The sequence below is a fragment of the Hoplias malabaricus genome, chromosome 18 (assembly GCF_029633855.1).
Source record: "Hoplias malabaricus isolate fHopMal1 chromosome 18, fHopMal1.hap1, whole genome shotgun sequence".
NCBI lineage: Eukaryota > Metazoa > Chordata > Actinopteri > Characiformes > Erythrinidae > Hoplias > Hoplias malabaricus.
In genome coordinates this window covers 1,025,605-1,045,890 of record NC_089817.1, presented here as the reverse complement: position 1 = coordinate 1,045,890, position 20,286 = coordinate 1,025,605, and the positions used below count along the sequence as shown (strand labels likewise).

The window sequence follows — 20,286 nt, the reverse complement described above, 5'->3', positions numbered from 1 at the left end:
AGCTCAAAATAAAATCAGTACCATGAAGGTATGACTGCATTTTCATTTCGAAAGCATTGACTCAGTGCAGAATATTTGGGAAGCAACTGTGTTACAGGGCGCCACTGTGGAGCAGCAGGTAGTGTCTCTCACAGCTCCAGGGTGTGGGTTCGAGTCCCGCTCCGGGTGACTGTCTGTGAGGAGTGTGGTGTGTTCTCTCTGTGTCTGCGTGGGTTTCCTCCGGGTGACTGTCTGTGAGGAGTGTGGTGTGTTCTCTCTGTGTCTGCGTGGGTTTCCTCCGGGTGACTGTCTGTGAGGAGTGTGGTGTGTTCTCTCTATGTCTGGGTGGGTTTCCTCCGGGTGACTGTCTGTGAGGAGTGTGGTGTGATCTCCCTGTGTCTGCGTGGGTTTCCTCCGGGTGACTGTCTGTGAGGAGTGTGGTGTGTTCTCCCTGTGTCTGTGTGGGTTTCCTCCGGGCGACTGTCTGTGTGGAGTGTGGTGTGTTCTCTCTGTGTCTGCGTGGGTTTCCTCCGGGTGACTGTCTGTGAGGAGTGTGGTGTGATCTCCCTGTGTCTGCGTGGGTTTCCTCCGGGTGACTGTCTGTGAGGAGTGTGGTGTGATCTCCCTGTGTCTGCGTGGGTTTCCTCCGGGTGACTGTCTGTAAAGGGTGTGGTGTGTTCTCCCTGTGTCTGCGTGGGTTTCCTCCAGGTGACTGTCTGTGAGGAGTGTGGTGTGTTCTCCCTGTGTCTGCGTGGGTTTCCTCCGGGTGACTGTCTGTGAGGAGTGTGGTGTGTTCTCTCTGTGTCTGCGTGGGTTTCCTCCAGGTGACTGTCTGTGAGGAGTGTGGTGTGTTCTCTCTGTGTCTGCGTGGGTTTCCTCCAGGTGACTGTCTGTGAGGAGTGTGGTGTGTTCTCTCTGTGTCTGCGTGGGTTTCCTCCAGGTGACTGTCTGTGAGGAGTGTGGTGTGTTCTCCCTGTGTCTGCGTGGGTTTCCTCCGGATGACTGTCTGTGAGGAGTGTGGTGTGTTCTCTCTGTGTCTGCGTGGGTTTCCTCCGGGTGACTGTCTGTGAGGAGTGTGGTGTGTTCTCCCTGTGTCTGCGTGGGTTTCCTCCGGGTGACTGTCTGTGAGGAGTGTGTTGTGTTCTTTCTGTGTCTGCGTGGGTTTCCTCCCACGCTCCAAAAACACACGTTGGTAGGTGGATTGACTGTAACCCTTAATAACCTCTCGGAACATCACCCTGACTGGACTTCAGCAGCTCACTTGTTATGACATCTGTAGACTGACACAGATAGAGTGAGTGGTAATTATAAATGATTCACAGCGGACGGTTATTTCCCTGAAGTGAAGACAGAAACCGGTTCTATCATGCGATCACTCATTTCTGATCCTAGATAATGTAGGTGCGGATGTCTACGCACCTCATGGGCTTTAAACTTCTAGCGCATTATTCACATAACAGCGGCCCAAAAAAAACAAAACCTGTCTGTTTCTAAAGAGAGTGAGAATATGCAGCAGCTCTAGGCTTCAGAGGAAAATTCCACAAGCTGTTTGTGCTGCTGAAATGTAATAAGAAGCACTTAACTTTGCATTTCTCAGATTCGACTGTAGGAATGGAGCCCTGTTCTGGGTGGGCTCCTGACCCCCCTCTGACCCTGAACGTTGTGTACAATGCAGATCCTTAATTAACAGCTTCTACACCCGAGCACTGTGTCTAACACACGTCCGTTTATATTCAGCAATCACCTGTATGTCTCCATTTCTAACATTCAGTGCAGTACTTCACCTGCTCTGTGCACTAAGCAGGGAGCGCTGAGTGATTTGAAACACTGCCTGCATGTCGCTGAAGACTTGATGGATGACCAGAGCACGTAAGCCCTTGTGAACAGCCAAAAACACTCATGAAATCTGACCTGACAGATCACATTCCTGCCCCGTGCTCATGAATGAAAGCGAGTTTGACGTGTCCACACAGCCCTGAAAAAAACAGGTCCGTGTCTCGCTGCTTAATATATTTACCTTAAAATTACAGCTCCAAAAATCATTGTGATGCTTCACTGACCGGTAAAATGTAGAATGGAGCATCTGTCATTATTATTCTGGGCTCGGCACTGCAGAAACTGCACTATGTAAATTGTGGAGGAGGGTCGGAAACCCACACCCCTTCTGTGGGTGTTGAACTGGGGAGAGCCTCAGGAACCAAAACACAAGTCTTACCTAGTGTTCCTTTAAGGTGTAAACGTCTCCTGCTCAGGACTGATGCTATCATTAGAGCAATCGGATACTTAACCAACTACTAGAGCAGAACTAATGCAGGTTTCCTGGTTGTTGGGTTAATAACTTAGGCCCGGAACTCATAAACAGCCTGTGTTTTCTGCTGCGTCACTGAGGCCTATGATGTGACTGCAGCTGAATTGCAGCCAAAACTGTGCAATGCATGAAGTCATGAAAGTCTGGATTCCTGGAGCAGCTGAGCTTTCACTCAGTTCTGAATTACGTTCCCTACGTAAATGTACACAAAGCCCCTCTGTAAAATCAAAATAACATCTGGGATTTAGAGAAAGTGCAGCACTGAGAAGTGAACTCTGCTGGAAGCGGTGGAGGCCTGAGTTGACGCAGTGGCGTCTGAGCTCTAGCTATGTCTCTGCTACTGTAAATAGGCCTAGCGCCACATGATCCCTGCAGCAGTGTTTGTGTTGTGCCAGGTGTTTCCATGGGCGGTGGCTCGGGAGCTGCTGTCTGATTGGTGGAGCTGGTACACACCTCTGGTTGAAGCTGAATTATGCAGAGGGTTGTTGAAGGCCTGTCTGGACAGGTGTGTGTTTACGACAAAAACAGCTCTAACACCAAAGAACTCCTTGTGTCATTTCCGTTGGAACAAGGCCTTATGTTTTCATGGTTGTTTTGATTTTTTTATTTTAGCTTAATATCATTACCCCATCGGTCCTTTACACCGTGCCAGCGTTTCTAACAAACAATCACATAGAAATGTCCTGTTATGTGAAGTACTTCTGTCTCATGTGCAGTGACCTGTGTAACCTGAGGTTCTGATCCAGCAGCAGAATTATTGTGGCATTTGCTGCAGTCCTCTTGGTGACCAAGGACACTATGGAGGCAGGGAGCACTGAACCATTAAGTGCACTGTCCTCAGCCTCTATCTGATGCCAGGAACGTGTCAGATGAAGGACTACACTGAGGAGGTGAGAAGGCTCCAGCAGCTAGTCAGTGAGTACAGTGCTGAAGAGTGGTGAGTATCAAGCTGCCGGGACCTCCTTCCTTGCATTTCTTTTGCTACAATATTATATAGGTGTAATTTGCATAACAGAAGATAAAATTGAACCCAGGGTTAATTACAATTAATGGCATATTCACTTGATGCTCACAAAACATAAGAAATTACATAGAGGCTTCAGCATTGTTTTAGCAATTTGGTGGGAATTAGTGAATATGTGAATGCAATACAGTAAAGCTTTCATAGTCTCTGTCACACCTCCAGGGTCCTGGAGGTTGTGGGTTCGAGTCCTGCTCCGGGTGACTGTCTGTGAGGAGTGTGGTGTGTTCTCCCTGTGTCTGCGTGGGTTTCCTCTGGGTGCTCCGGTTTCCTCCCACGCTCCAAAAACACACGTTGGTAGGTGAATTGGAGACTCAAAAGTGTCCATAGGTGTGAGTGAATGTGTGAGTGTGTGTCGCCCTGTGAAGGACTGGCTTCTCCTCCAGGGCGAGTTCCCACCGCCGCCCTGAACTGGATAAGGGTTACAGACAATGAATGAATGAATAACAAATGTACAACATTTCTAACAACACAAATCATCTTTGATACAATTGCTGCAATGAAACAAAAAACTGTGCCACAAAAGTTAAAAAAGTAAATAGACATTGTACATAGGGTCAGTCTTTTTAAATTCAAGTGGCCAAACTGATAGAATGCTGTTAGAGTAAGTTTAGTTTCGATTAGTTACAACCACACATTTTAACATGGAAACTCAGTGTTATGCACAGAATCTACATTTTATAGTAAATACATTAAACTACACTCAGTTTAACCACTGTTTTAAAGCAGCAGTGTAATCTCTCCACAAATGGAATAGATATTTGCTGCACTTGAAATCACCTGAAAGCTTAAGTGAAAAGTGTATTGTAAGTGTGTGTAAACCGCAGAGAAGGAGCTGTGGGTAACGATGAAAAGCTACTTACGCCCAAAGAAGGCCCTAATCCTTCAGGAGACACTGGAGTAAAGTGATCCTCTCAGGAGCCTCTCTAACTGTAATCACTTCACAAATGGTATATGGCCTCATCAAAAACTCATAGCATTCACAAAGAATTGATCATTTTGAAATGAGACAAAGACCTTTGGAAACATGGTTTGATCCTTACAGAGACCCACGACCACACGACCACAGTGTAAAAGACCCTGCGACTTCCTGTGCAGCCCCTACCACAAAAACAGGTGGGTAGTTTGATACCAACCAAATACATTCATTCATTCATTCATTCATTATCTGTAACCCTTATCAAGTTCAGGGTCGCGGTGGAATCATTGGGCGCAAGGCGGGAACACACCCTGAAGGGGGCGCCAGTCCTTCACAGGGTACCCATCAAACACATAGCAACATTAATGGTGTCATCTGTGGTGTACCATTAACATCAATGGGTGTTCTGTATTGACCAGCACTGTAAAAAACACCAGGGGTTTCTCTGCAATCAATCAGCCATTTCATACCAAAACAATCGGTTTCTTCAGCTCTCAACCACTAAATTACACAACCACTGTATAAATGAGGATTACACTGAGTTTCAAACAATCCTCATCCACATTAAAATCACTGAACCCAAAGACCCCTCTGTACCTCGGAGGCCGGAGTCAGCGGATTACGGAGGAATTATCAAGTTATGGAGCTGTCGTGCCTTGGTTCTCTTGCAAAAGTCTACTTGAATCTTAAGAAATGTGTGTGTGTGTGTGTGTGTGTGTGTTCTTGCACACATGCCTGTGTGTATATTAACAAGTTGTCACCTGTTGACGTTGTGTCCAAAGGGCATTACCCTCGGCTGCGTGTTAATGCAGTTATGTAAAATGAAGGATTGTGTAAGTGTTAGTGACTGTAATGGAAGACTGTGTTATTCTCGCTTTATTTCCATGACTCTGGCTTAATTTGACTTCATTTGTTTGAGTAAATTGCTGTGAAACTCACTGTACTTTACGTGATTTTAAATGCGATCTTAGAGCTTTTAAAAAAACAAATCACACGATCGTGAAAAACTTTACATTTTAAACTTTAATTAGTGAGAAACGATGAGAAAAAAACATATAACTTGGGAACACAGCTTTTTGATTATAATAAACATTCATTCATTGTCTGTGTTCGCTTCTCCAGCTCAGGGCCTCCCCGGAACACACCCTGCAGGGGGCGCCAGTCCTTCACAGGGCGACACACACTCACACATTCACTCAAGACTCACAGGGGGAACCCATCCTCCTCAAACCAATTCAGTTCTACATATGCATCTGTGCACAGTGAGAAAAACAGTTCTCCCGAGAGGTGCAGCGGTCTAAATGTTGACTCTATGATCAGGAGATGACGGGTTTGATCCCGTGTGATGCCTCCGACGTCTGAGGCCTGGAGACTCTCTGTGTGAGTGGGTACATGGCACAGAAACAGCCAGCGCAGGTGTCTGTCAGCTGAGGTGACAGACCTGAGGGAGTTAATGCTCTCCTTCAGGGTACTGCTCAGTGACGTTGCATTAGGAATCGTGTGTTTGTCCTCAGCCACTTGGTTTAATTGGCTCTGTGTGTGACAAGGAGAGTTCCGCTAACACTGGCTAATGACTACTTCAAATGTATGCAACAATAAAAGGCGTACATTTATGTTTTTAATAGAACTGGAGCATAAAAGCACAATGTTGACACGAGTGAAGCACAATTCTAAACAAGTGACAAACAAGTATTAAACAAGGCCTTTTAAAGCAACACTAGGTCATATTTTTATCTGAAAGTACAGCTTCAGAATCATCATAATGCATCACTGACCTCTAAAGGAGGGAGAACTGCTACTTAGAGCTCAGTACTGCTGAAAACGCACTATGAAACTGTTGGAGGAGGGTATGAAACCACTCACGCCTCAATTCAGGACGGTGCTGTAAAAGTGAATTACACACTGCAACTGTAGGGGGAGCCCAAGAGCAAATACACTAAAACGTACCTCATGATCCTTTAATATCCCCTAGTATTGTGTAATTTCTGACCATTTGGGTTGATCTATGCTTCATGAAGTGTTTACTGAATCTACAGTGCAGCTCTACAACATTTCAGGGGGTCATGACCCCTGACCCCTGACCCCTGGTGGTTAAGACCAAACATAAACATCCAGCCAATGATCCCAAACATCTCACCAGCCCTAGCTCCAGGATCCCAGCACAGAGTTGAGTGAGTCCTTGAATTGAAGTGGGTCTGGGGCATCATGGTCCACAAGAGCAATCAGCAGAGAGCCGCACAATGAGCTTATCGACTAGCGCTAGGCCCCTTAGCTCGCTAATTCAGCACTGCGAGGTAGAGGAACACGCAGGCTATCGGGAGTGGTCTCTCGTGATCACAGTGCAGCTTGTAGTTGCATAAATTGTATTAACCCTGACCTGTCTGACCTGTATTACTTCATACATCCGTGCCTCTGATTAAACAGAGAGATTTGATCTTCAAAATGTGTTGGGACGTCTCACACAAAACACTGTGCTGCAGGTTTGCTGCGGTATAAAGATCTCCTGGGTGTAAGGGATTAGTCTTCATTATATTTTACTGTACTCCTCGGGTCTGACGTTGGTCTGGACACCCACAGGAATGATCAGTGCCATAGAAGAACCTCTTTATTTGTTCCATAAGGAACCATTATTGCTAATTCGTTTAAATGGGTAAAGTACCTTGAGATCAACTGATGGAGGTTTAAACCTGTTCTTCTATGGCATCACTCAAAGAACCCTCAGTAGCATAAATGAACACAGCTCCAGCCTCCTGAGTTCCTGCTTCCGATCCTCTCCTTGGGTCACTGTGTGAGGAGCGTGGTGTGTCCTCAGTAGATGTCATTTGGCTGTGGGACAAAATGCACAAAGTAAAAAGGAATATGTACAAAAGCAAATACAAAAAATAAGGCCTAGAGTCTGAGAGGAGGAAAAACATCAACAAGTGAAACACATGTTGATGCCTGCTGCATGTACAAGACTGGGGTCAACAGGTTTTTCTGGTCATCCTCCAGACACAGGCTGTGGTACCGTGTATCCATCCACCCCCGAGGCCGATCACAGGTTGTCACATGCGGATTGAGAAAGACGTCTTGGCCAATCTAGAGGAGGCATCTTACAACGTGTCAGTCAAGTTCGTTTTCGTGCATTTGTTACACTGCAGGATGTAGATGTTGCAGCTGGGTGGTTTTGCATGTTGTAAACAAGTCATAATATTTTTAAGTTGACTTTAGAGGTCTGAGGGCCTGCAGAAAACCTTCAGCTTCACCTTTGTCTGTTGAACACCAATACAACCCATAACGTGCAGGAACCAGAAACACTCTAATCATCCCTTCACTCTCACACTGACACCTGTGATACACGTGTGACCAGAGGAAACCCACACAGACACAGGGAGAACACAGCAAACTTGTGACATTTGACCCCAGAACCCAGGAAGCTATAGCTGTAGTGCTGCTACGCTAACTTAGTTATCGTGTTGTAAAAATATATAAAATTAAGTTTAGTTTGAAAGATTAGATTCACATATTCTGTGGAATTACACATTAATAACCAAAACAAACCCTTAACGACTCTGTTCAGAACAGAGTAAAATGTTAAACTGGATACTGTTTTCATATTGATTTCAAAAACAAAATTAAAAACGGAAAATAAATCTAATCAGAAAATAACGCAAGCTGAAAATACCATGTCTTTGTGTTTTTGAGATTCATTCATAAATTATTAGCGTGTTTTTGCCTTGGACTGATGGCCTGTTCCGCCGTTCTTCTCTGATTGGCTGAGTCCGGTGATTGACAGCGTTGCGTATGTGTGACGTGTGAGCTTTGGCCAGAGGTGGGAGGGAATAAAAAAGCTCATCGGCGGCTACTGCGTACATTTGAGGTCAAGTCCACGCAGCTAGTACATTCCCGTTCGACTTAAGCCTAGAAGAGGGGCTTTGAGAGGCATTTTAAAGAGCCTTCGCACGAAAATCAACCTTGTATTTAATTATTTAATCCGTGCGCGTCACCACACGCCTCAGACTTTAAGAAAAACAGCTGACTTTTTGTTAAAATCGCAACATGAACGGGCAAATGAACGGGTTCCACAACTCCATCATCGAGGAAGACTGCTTTCTGTTCACGTCTGAGTCTGTCGGCGAAGGACACCCCGGTATGTGGCTCATATTTAACCCTGCTTTAGAACCCTGACTTCACGTTCCAGCAACTATTTTTAATCCCGACACCGGGGCTCGCCTCTCTGCGCCTGTAACAGTGGGCGCGTCCCAAATCACTCCTTGTTGCCTGTGTAGGGCACAACACGCCTTTACAATTTAGCCTTCTGCGACCAGACTGCGCTGTATTATTCACAGAGGTGACTGATCTGGCCCCTAATCTGTACATTCAGTAATATGTATGTGGTCGGAGTTGTAAGATTAACATTTCTTAAAGTCACTTAATGCGGTCTACAGAGGGAGTCGGGGGCCATTTGACACGCGGCCGTTGAGATGGATTTGTGAACCTTGCGAGTATTATAAGCCACCAAAAAGCCATTATGTGACACCAGGTGATTTTACAACAAACTCTACCCACCATTATACGCTAAACTTGTTACATTTAGGCGTCGTTTTCGTAGTTTGTGGGTGTAAAGTGTGTCGCCATGCTGCCAGGCCTGAGCCGGCCAAACTGAGGCGGTGGGAAATTTCAAATCCTTATCAAACTGTTTAAAGAGGACCGTTTTCCGATGTGGAATAACACTCCGTTACAAAAATAAGCGTCTGTTGCCACAAAACAGGGTTTATTTCTGGGTATATTTCCCTGAAAGCGTTTTCTAAGGGTTTGGCGCGAACTGTGGCGGGCTGACGACACAGCGGCGTGTTTCGGTTTGTGTTTGTTTATTTTGGTCTGTTTATTAACCTCGCAGCACGTCGTCAAATAGAGGCCTAATGTTGATTTAATAGTAGCGCTATTTGTGAACGGAGTGTTGTACTTTTAAGAATTTCCGCCGTCTAAAGGCCTCAAATATAATCGAAACAGTCGTGGGGCTTGAGTGAATTGTCGCTCATCAGAGTCGAGACTGAACCGATTCTTTTATGTGAGCCGACTCATGGTAAGAAAGCTGGGAGAGGAGCGTTTGTTTTTTTTTGCAGCGTGAACGTAGACCACAAACTAAATGTATAACTTTATTCATATGAGGTCATTGAGATTTATCATAAACAGATTTTCACATACGACGTGCAATAAAACTGTTGTTAAAGAGTATTTTTTAATAAATATTAAATGCACAAAAGATTTTCCGATAATGAAAAACTGAGCTTGAAAAGAGCTGGCAACAGTGAAACAATGCACCTCAAGAGTCGACTCCTTCAATGGTGAGCCGAGTGACTCTGAAAGATCCGGTACGTCTCTCGAGCCAGAGTCAGCGGAATTTGACATTGTAATGTTTGTCAGGACCCTGGGTGATTTATAAATCGATATTAAAAAGTAAAAGGAAGAAGCCGTGTCTATTGTAATCGGAAACCGAGTACGTCCACTTTATAGCCGCATTTTTCCTTTAACCCACGTGTGTTCTTTCCCCTCCCCTCCCCTCGCCCGCCCATTAAAGCTGGTGTAGCACGTGTGTATTGCATCAGCCTCAAAAACCTCTTCCAGTGTTCCCAATCGACAACAGCAGTCACGTCAGTCACCAATCAGACGTGACTCCAGCTCCAGAGTGAACGCACTGTGTAACCTGAAGAAGCTGAATATATAAGTGTTTGGGGTGGATCTTTGGCCTCAGTTACACAACAGCGTGGATGGCGTGGGGAGGTGATGCTCGTACGTCTGCAGTGACCTTAGTGCGTTACAGGAGTCAGTAATCTCTGTTTTACACACACCCTGGCCGTGCTACACACCACAGTCGGTCATAAAACCTGAGACTGAACAGACACCGCTTTATCTCGGGTACATCACGTACTCCTCAGATACGAAAGAATTTGAATGCGATAAGAGATTACAGCTCAGTTTAGAGATGTGCTTCACATGAGATTCGCATGTTGCCGTGACGATATTAACACGGGATACAGCGGTGAAAAATAAGAAATCACTAAGCTTTCAGATGCTCTTAATTGTCAGTAGTTTTCCCGAGGCTCTGGACTGTAATCACTGTTTCTGAAGAGGTTTGGTAATGAACTGCGTCTGTGTTTCACTGTAAACACAAGATTCGCTCTGGGTTCAGTCTCCAGCTCCGGTTACTCCAGCAAGGCTTTGAGAGATGATCAGTGGTCACAGTGCTCTGAGATTAAGCCTGAACATGATGCGCTTCACGTTCTTTTTTTTTTAGTTTTTGCAGAAGGTGTGTGGGTTAAAGCCCACTGTTCCTCCTCAAAGGCCTTGGAGACGACTGCTTCTGCTCCTTGATGCTGTGTCCAATAAGAAACAACTGCAGCAGTCAGAGGTGCACAACTGCACGGTGTTGGCATCTAAAGCGTCCTCTAACGGTCCTTTACCAGACGCTCTGAGGCTTGAGCGTTAACCTTGGACGTTAAATGAGGAGAGGACAGATTGCATATATTTAATGTTTACCACTTAAAAATCGCAGCAGTAACAGACTTCCCCGCTGTTTGTGTAATGGATGTGTGCAGGTTTAGCAGCGGTGAAGCAGTGGCTGGAGCCCCCCCCGAGTCCTAGCGTAGTGTCAAATGCTGGTTCCTGTGTTCATTGTGTGCACTGCTCTGCGCCGTACATTGTTGTGCGTAGTGCAGTAAACGGGGAGTATTTTACACTGAGCTGCTCTGGCGCTTTGTTTTGTGAGACTGAAGGCACAGGTTGGGCACAATCTAATAGCACACAGCGCTGTTACTGGAACACTGGAAGTGGCTAATCGACTTCTGAAAAGCCAAAGTAGAAGGTTTAGTTGTGACACTTTTAATTTTTACAGGCTGTGACTCAGAGGGCTAACTGATATGAAGTCATCCACTTGGCAATGCTAGCATGACCTACAGGGGCGAGCTCGTGGCTAAAATCCAAAGTACAGTGCCGTTGCTTTGAGCAGGAAGGGCCCCACAGCTGATTAGCTTGGCTTTACCCTCTCCTCTAAATATAGATCCCACTGGGGGCTGCAGTAGTGAGACACACGAGCCCTCCAAAGAACTCAGGCAGCGTTACTGGAGGAGTTTCACTGGGGTAAAGCAATTCTCAAAGCAGGGAGCTGGGTTTTGTGCTGATGGTTTGAAACATTCAACGCTGTAGCCCTTGCTTCTGCCATCTGCTTTGTTCCAAGGTGTGTTTTAAAGTAGCTTCATTGAGGACTGTACATCTGCCCCCTTCTTTCATTCGTTATTAAAGGGTTTACAGCCCTCACCTTTGACTGTCTTCGAATAGTTGATTGAAACAACCGTTCTTATCTGCTGTTCCTGATTCCTGCCTCAGCAGTGCCCCAGTGACCTTGGGAAAGGACAAAAGCGTATACCTCCATAAGGTCAGCTTCACAGGACAGGGCAGAAACGTATCAACTTTCAGTGGAAGTTAAATCCATTCCCAGGAGGGAACACGGTTCTGGGACTTGATGAAACGTCTGCGTCCTGCTTTGTTTAAAACCCCACAGCAGTGTTCTCCCCCTGTGTAAACTGCTCCCCCTGCTCAGAACGCCCCCCTGTTCCTTTAAATGATAATGAGCCGCTCGCTGTTCACCCCGATCCCGAGCGCACAGCAGTGAGGAGCTTGCACTTTTTTACTTAACCATTTTCACTTGGTTCTCCTCAGTTTTTTTTAACTCTGTGCTTTTATTTCTCTGCACTCGTCTGTTTTGCTGCGTTTAACCTCTCTTTGCGCTCCCAAGGGTGCAGCGCAGTGATTGGACAGACACAGATGAGGGGGCGGGGCAATTTTAAAGTTATTTCTACATTGACTTGTGCCACCACAAAACTGATTACTGAGACTCTTAAAAGCAACCCTAGGAAGTTTCTCTGCATTAAAGGTTCCCTACTGTACTTTGTCTGTTGATGAATATCTGCACGGCCTTGGCTTGGTGTGTCCTAAACTTTAATCCTGTGTTTGCTGTTGCCCTTTTGCAGATAAGATTTGTGACCAGATCAGTGACGCTGTGTTGGACGCCCATCTCAAGCAGGACCCTGACGCAAAGGTGGCATGTGGTGAGTGTCCCGTTACAGGCTCGTTTGGCCGAGTCCGTGCAACCGGTTGGTGCCTGGTATCATGTGTTAAACATCAAGGGCTTGCTGCCTAAACCCAACTGACATCTGGTCTCTTGGCTGTGTTTGATTCTCTACGGAACCTATTTTTAAACAAGGTCATGTGTGGGGGACCCTCTCCCTGGAGCATAAACCGACTCCTGCAATTTTGTAGGAAGCTAGAAATCATCACTACTTCATAAGATAACGTCCTGAATGAAATTGTTGTACATATTAATAGACTAAATTTAATAATTTATTTGTCTGGGGGGTTAATAAACTATTAGGAATAAACACAGCGTGCCCCGGTGTAGTAGAACAACAGACCCCAGTGAACCTGCTGTGTTCTAGTTTCCTGAGCTCCCTGTCTGTACTCATTTAATCTCCAATCCTCTCGTAGAAACCGTGGCTAAGACTGGGATGATCTTGCTGGCCGGAGAGGTGACCTCTCGAGCCTTTGTGGACTACCAGAAGGTTGTGAGGGACACTATCAAGCATATCGGCTATGACGACTCCTCCAAAGGTAACGGGGCTCTTTTGCTTGAGGCAAATGACAGAAACGGCTGAGGCCAGAGGAGCGCTCCATCTTTTTTTTTTAAAAAAAAAAAAAAAACACTAATCTCAGCTTATTACATTCACTAGAAACTACTGACAGTAACTTTAGACACTTTCAGGTTTTTAACCCTTTACTAAATACAGAGAGCACTTTTAATGGAGGAGCGCTGAAGCAACAGCCTGCTTTTGTATCATTTTTGTGTATTTTTGAACAAAGAGGAAAACCAGATTCTGGGGAAAGTGCAGTGTGCTGGAGAATTAGTCCCTGTTAGTCACCTCTAATATCAAAACTGCAGATCTGGGTTCAGTGTGTGGGCAGCACACCCTGCTACACTTCTGAGAGTCCTTGGGCAAGACTCCTAACACAAGTCCCCACCTCTAACATGGCTGAAGCTCTGGAACCATTTCTGAATGATGTACATGTAAAAAAAAATAAAACATAGCGGCACATTTCTTCTGAGCCAAAGGAGGAAAGCAAAAGTTATTACAATTAAAATATGTCAAACATTACTGAACACTCAGAATCACTTTACTGACCCCAGTGCTGCACACAGGGGAATTGTTCTCTGCATTTAACCCAATTCATGAGGTGAAACAGTTATACACTAGTGAACACCAGGGGGCAGTGAGCGCGCAGACCCGGAGTGGTGTTTTATTACAAAGTTAACAAAACTCTGTAAGGTTTTGAAGTGCTTAAAATAAAGCTATTTATTTATTGTAATGATCTATGAAAGTGAACAGTGTGAAAGTAAACTTGAAAAGTGCGGGTGTTAAAACTGAAAGGTGTCGTTCTAAAAACCACCTCCTGAGGAACGTAACTCGTGCTGTTTTCGGGCGATGTGTACTGTCTCCAGGATTCTGATCGGAGTCTTGCTCTCTTAGGGTTCGACTATAAAACCTGTAACGTGCTGGTGGCTCTGGAGCAGCAGTCGCCGGACATTGCTCAGGGCGTCCATCTTGACCGCAGTGAGGAGGACATTGGTGCTGGAGACCAGGTGAGGGCCGAGCTGTATCCGCTCTGGGGCCTTGTTTATGAAGTCGTGTTTAAGTAGCACCTTTTTATAAAATGTGAGGTTGATTTAATATAAATGCTCTGAAGTGGAAAGGGTGCCAGTGACTGAGTGTGTGTTCATGTTGATGTTCTCAGGGTCTGATGTTTGGTTACGCCACCGATGAGACGGACGAGTGCATGCCACTCACCATTGTTCTGGCTCACAAGCTCAATGCCAAGATGGCTGAGCTCCGCCGTAACGGCACTCTGCCCTGGCTCAGACCCGACTCCAAGACCCAGGTAAAGCACTGAGGTGATGACCAGAATCAAGAGAATGAGTGAATTACAACTGTTATTTTAATGAGGAACACAAACTCAGCGTGTGACTGTACGTCTGGTATATAAATCACAGACTGAAATCTCTTTACTACCTCAGAGGATAATCTGTGTGATTCTAGCTAAGACGATCCTTTTAATTAAAATAGACCATTGCTGGGCAGATTCACTTTATACAAATTAAGTCATAGACATGAATAACAATATTCTACCAATTCAGAGCAAGTCAAAGTAAAGCAGCTGGTTATTCCTTGTCTGACTTGGGTGTTTTTGCTTCTCCAGGTGACAGTTCAGTATCGTCAGGACCGCGGGGCCATGCTGCCGGTGCGAGTTCACACCGTGGTGGTGTCTGTTCAGCACGACGAGGGCGTGTGCCTGGACGAGATGAGGGACGCTCTGAAGGAGAAGGTGGTGAAGGCTGTGGTTCCCAGCGTTTATTTGGACGACGACACCATTTATCACCTGCAGCCCAGTGGACGCTTTGTAATTGGAGGACCTCAGGTAAGAGACTATCAGGGTCATGTGATCTGTTCGGGTTTTTTGTCACGGTGGGACACATCCTCCTCAAAATCTTATCTATGATTGTACTGGTCCTTATTGGGTATGATGCAAATCGTCTTAAAGAAACGCCACATAGTAATTTTGCCTTAAACATCCACCTTCAGAATCATTGGGATGCTTCGCTAAGATGTAATGGGGGGGGAAAGGAGCCTCTGTCATTGCTACTCTGAGCTCAGCACTGTAGAAATTGTACGATGTAGCTTGTGGAGGAGGGTAGGAAACCGGCTCCTCCCTCCCCCGCCACACTGATTTCAGTAGGGTGCAGTAAAAATATTACAGCAGGGGGAGCCCCAAGAGTAAAAACCCCAGATCTTACCTAGTGTTCCTTTAATAGATACAAACATCTATTAGTTATGTGCATTTCTAAGTTCCCAGTGCTTTTTCTTGTTTAATCTAAAGCTTTGATTATCTGTGGTCCAGGGTGATGCTGGTTTGACTGGCCGTAAGATCATTGTGGACACTTACGGTGGCTGGGGCGCTCATGGAGGAGGAGCTTTCTCTGGTAAAGACTACACTAAAGTGGACCGATCTGCTGCCTACGCTGCCCGCTGGGTCGCCAAATCTCTGGTGAAGGCAGGGCTCTGCAAACGGGTTCTGGTCCAGGTGAGTTCTCCCATACTTTAGTCAGTATAAGTGTAACTGGTTATATTTCTAAAGATGTTTCCAGTAATTATTATGGATCATGGCTCGAGTGAGCATCTTGACTACGGACAAAACCTTGATCCTAACTGGATCTTCTGCCTTCGGACAGTGCCACTTTTTGGCAGCTTAGAGCTCATCTTAAACGCCTGTCCCTGTCCTGTAGGTCTCCTATGCCATCGGAGTGGCCCACCCTCTGTCCATCTCCATCTTCCACTACGGCACGTCTCAGCGGAGCGAGAAGGAGCTGCTGGACATCGTGAAGAAGAACTTTGACCTCCGCCCCGGCGTCATCGTCAGGTAAAGTACACTCCTGAGGGGTGGCCTGCAGGCGTTCATGTGACCTGTCATGAGAAAGCAGGTGTTAAACACACAGAAGGTGGGCAGAACATGTGTAGCTCAGTTTTTCAACTCCAGCCTTTGAGCGTTTGAGGATTAGAGGCAGGGTTTAGTCAGTTTACTGGTTGGTTCTTCTAGACTGTGCCTATGAGTTGAAGCTGTGTATTCATGTCACTTTGAGCAAACGCTACATTATATTTTATTTATATTATTTACGTAAATCATGCTCCCGAGAAAAGTGCATCGCAAACGGTGACTTTACCAGCGACGGCAGCAATGTTAATGTTTAATGTAAGTCTAACGTTTTCTGCTGTTTTTTTCAGTTGTGAAGTTTCTGTGGTGTTTAATTGATAACTAAAATAATTTAAGATTCATGAATTTGTTTGAACAGCGATGAATGAAAGCTAAGGTTACTTTAACTTCAGAGCAGCAGTAATCACCCCTTAGAAACACTCTGCATCGTCAAGCTTTGCCTTTTTTGCAGCAGTCTCTCACTCCTTCTCCTGTACAATTCCAGAGATCTGGACCTGAAGAAGCCAATCTACCAGCGAACCGCCGCCTATGGCCACTTTGGCCGTGAGTCCTTCCCTTGGGAGGTGCCCAAAAAGCTTAAATACTAGACCTGTAACCCCCTCCACTCTCGGTCAGCAGGTGTACGCTACAGAGAAACCTTGCTGCCTTGAGGGAGAGGGAAGAAGCACCAAAACCCTCCTCCTTTGCCCCTGCACCTACCCCCTAACCCCCCCCCCCCCCCCAACCTTTCAGCTCCCAGTCCCAAAGGTAAAAGTCTTTCCTTTCCTTCTCTCTCTCTCTCCTTCAACACGCACACCTTTCTCCATCCTTCAACCTTGCTCCTCAATTACTGTTTCTAGAAATTGTTTTATTTATTATTGTTTTTTTTGGGATGGCGATCTGGACAGTTTTCCTTGCTCTCCCTCCTTGTCTTCATTTCTCTCTCTCTCTCTCTCTGATGAATTAGTGATGGCACAAGATCGAGGTCAGATTTGAGAATGCTATGCATTGCTGGATGAAGCACTAGCCCCTCATTTAAAACGACCAGTGCTTACCGTTTTTAAAGCCAGGTTGACCTTTCTTTTCTCTGAGTGTTAAACTGTTTTGTTTAATGGGATCAAGTCCTCGTGGAAATATCAGACGAATGTTGCTTAAAAAGAAACCTGCCTTTTGGATAGAAAAGACCCGATCAGTTCCATTCGCTTCAGTGTAAGACTCGGCACCCGTTTGGATTGGGGAATATATATTTATATGATATGAGATTTTATTTTTCAAATGTCTGTTTCTCGCGGCTCCCTGCAGGCCACGCGTTTTTCTGACGTGTTACAGAGAAGTCAGAAGCTGCTACCAACCCGCGTGGCTCTGAGGGAACGCGACTTTAACCACTCCCGCCCCCGTCTTAGTTTCGAAGGATTCTGGATCAAACCTCACGGTGGTAGCTGCGTTAGACGTTCTATTAGACCACAGCGAAGGCTCTGCACTTCCCCTCTCCGAGCGGCTGAAGGCGGGGGCGTAGCTACAGAGAAGCCCCTCCCTCTCCGCCGCAGAGGGGCTGCCTTCTCCACTTGAATTGCTCCATACTTGAATTTAAAATGTTGAAACTTGTATCGATGGTGGCTCTCTCCCTGAGGCCTGGCGTCAATACAGAAAAGCCAGGGTTCCTCGGAGGCGCCCCTCTTAAAAAGTTCCTTTTGTACACGTGTAAAGCTTTTTAAGGAAGTATGAGTACACTTTATTATTATGATTTTTTTTTTCCTCCTCATTCTGCCTGGTGTAATGTACCATGTGCTGGCATCTTGGCGTCCCCTCAGTGTCGTACAGAAAAGCTGCGGGGCTCTGCTCTTGTGCAGCGCTGGAAGCTGTGACCATTGTTACCTTTTTATTACGATTTTTTTACCAGAACGACAGCAGATTTGGTGACTGACCACACGACACTCGCACACGTTTTTGACGCCCTTCACCGTGTCCCCGGCAGAAGCAGCAGTTTGGACGGTGTTGTACAGAGAAACCGCCCTTGTTTACGTGCTCTCTGCAGCGGCGGTGCTGTATGCGTCTTTTTTTTAAACTTCTGTTCTCTTTTCGTCCGATTTCTTTATTTTCCTCCTTTAATCACCAGAGTGGTGCGACAGACTGGTTACTGAAAGAGTCAAAGTGCCTTTTCTATTATTTTTCTCTTTCCCTGCCCCACTGCCCCCTTCTGTCCTGCTCTGCCCCGCCCCGATTACCCATTAATGTATGAACCAGCCAATAATCCCCCCTCCTCCTGACTACTGTTCCATGTTGGTTCTGTCCCTCATGTCAGTGATTATCAATAAAATTTCTGCCCTTGAGCCCCATGTCTGTGTCCATATGCTTTGGTTGTGTTCATCTGCTGCTTCACAACAGCTTTCTGTTCAGAAAAGTGTGCAGAGGCCTGTAGATGAATGTGTGATGGTCTCAAACCTGTGATGATCGTTAGGACTCAGCACTAGTTCCAGTGTGAAGTCTCCATCTTCACTTGTGGGATTTGATGGATGCTGTGGTCAGCAAAATGATCAAAATTCTCAAGAGGAGTAACATTCACTGTATGTTTTGGAGCACAATTACTGCCAAATAATAAAATGAGCAAACGTTTTTTTTTACCGGGGCAATATTCCACAAAGTAGGGTTCTCGGGGAGAACTTGAGCCCAAATCTGAGGACTGTGAAACTGGAGTCTTTCTCAGCTCTTTTCTGATTGACGGGCTTGACTTTAGACTTAAGGTAAACAGAAACCCTGCTGTGTCACACTCTTATTTAGATATCAGTGAAGATGGATTAGAAAATGTACAGCTCTCTGTGTGGCAGTAGTAGTCTTTTTATTTTGCTGCTGAACTGTTTGACTTTGTCACGTGACTAAAGCATGACCCCACTGCGGAAAGGAAGCAGTTCAGGAAAAAGCAGGCAGTTTTGTTTACTCGGTTTTTAGTGGTAAATGACCAACGTCGATGGTTCACATCACTCAGCCCAGTGGGAAACCCAAACATAAATCAGCATTTTCTTTCTATGGAGATGAAAGAGTTTATTACGTAAAGGTTCATCTCCAAACAGCTGAAGTTAATAATTATAAGGTGTTTACTAAGTTTTGATGTAGCTTTGGGCAGCTTCCAGTTGCTGGCCTCAGTCAAAGAAAGGCCATGGACATGTGTTGAGTGTGTACAATCTCTAAAGCGCAGCTGCACATGACTCTAAAATGACGACCCAATCCCAAGTGTTAGCTAAGGGGATTAAACCCCCTGGCACTGGGATGTGAAGAAGTGGATCTACATTATCTGGAGAAACTAACTGACCTTACTAATATTTACGAAGCCAAATGCCACCAAATGATCACAGCAAAGTCTAATACAAGTCTTTCCAAAAAGTATAAGCTGCTGCTGCAGAAAAGGAGAACAAGGTCTTGAATAATATCCTTCTTCAGAAGAAATGTTGGATGAGATTGTGGCCATATACTGAATGTGTACAGGACCCACTACACAGCAAGGTGCACTAATCTCCAGCCACAGGCTTTCAGTTGTTACGCAAAAACAAGCGTTACACAAGACGGCCCTAAACATTTTGTAACGAGTGTAGCCATTATATTCAGCACGGTCACCCTTACATTTTGTCTTTGGGTGAAAGGGCTGCAGTTGCATCAATTCACTTATTAACTCACCACAGTTAATAAACTGGTTACAACAGCTAGATAAACTGAGCAATGATACAGAATATAACAGCACTAGGGCGTTTAACACAACATCCCTATACTTTGCAGAACATTTCCATTAGCCATTAGCACTATCACACCAGAGAGGTTATAAAAGTGTGGTTCTAGAGCAGAGGTAGTGAGCTTTGGCTTAGTGCGGGTTAAAACCTTTATGAAATATATTTGTACAGGATGCAAAGCAGTTGTGTGCTAACGTAGACTTACACAAAATAGATGACCTGTGCTAACGTAGACCACAAAATAGATGACCTGTGCTAATGTATACCTACACAGAATGGATGACCTGTGGTAACGTAGACTTACACAAAATAGATGACCTAGATGACCTGTGCTAATGTATACCTACACAGAATGGATGACCTGTGCCAACGTAGACCTACACAAAATACATGACCTGTGGTAACGTAGACTTACACAAAATAGACGACCTGTGCTAACGTAGACCTACACAAAATAGATGACCTGTGCTAACGTAGACCTACACAAAATAGATGACCTGTGGTAACGTAGACCTACACAAAATAGATGACCTGTGCTAACGTAGACCTACACAAAATAGATGACCTGTGGTAACGTAGACCTACACAAAATACATGACCTGTGGTAACGTAGACTTACACAAAATAGACGACCTGTGCTAACGTAGACCTACACAAAATAGATGACCTGTGGTAACGTAGACTTACACAAAATAGACGACCTGTGCTAACGTAGACCTACACAAAATAGATGACCTGTGGTAACGTAGACCTACACAAAATAGATGACCTGTGCTAACGTAGA

The 20,286-nt window shown here is 45.4% G+C and overlaps 1 protein-coding gene across 1 annotated transcript; it reads left to right on the top strand.

The window, feature by feature from the left end:
• The first annotated feature begins 8,091 nt into the window (after positions 1-8,091).
• mat2aa (methionine adenosyltransferase 2Aa) lies at positions 8,092-18,341 on the top strand. The gene is made up of 9 exons (XM_066650626.1): positions 8,092-8,356; positions 12,237-12,314; positions 12,751-12,873; positions 13,788-13,900; positions 14,053-14,196; positions 14,515-14,733; positions 15,214-15,396; positions 15,599-15,732; positions 16,289-18,341. The coding sequence occupies exons 1-9, from the start codon at positions 8,266-8,268 to the stop codon at positions 16,389-16,391; spliced, it is 1,188 nt and encodes a 395-aa protein (XP_066506723.1). The 5' UTR covers positions 8,092-8,265; the 3' UTR covers positions 16,392-18,341.
• Positions 18,342-20,286: the final 1,945 nt, after the last annotated feature.

Bases quoted from the DNA above. Each gene is read 5' to 3' on its own strand.
- mat2aa (XM_066650626.1), top strand. From the start codon at position 8,266: ATGAACGGGCAAATGAACGGGTTCCACAACTCCATCATCGAGGAAGAC. The intron at 12,315-12,750 runs GTGAGTGTCCCG...ATCCTCTCGTAG, and splicing joins TGACGCAAAGGTGGCATGTG to AAACCGTGGCTAAGACTGGG. The intron at 12,874-13,787 runs GTAACGGGGCTC...TTGCTCTCTTAG, and splicing joins CTATGACGACTCCTCCAAAG to GGTTCGACTATAAAACCTGT.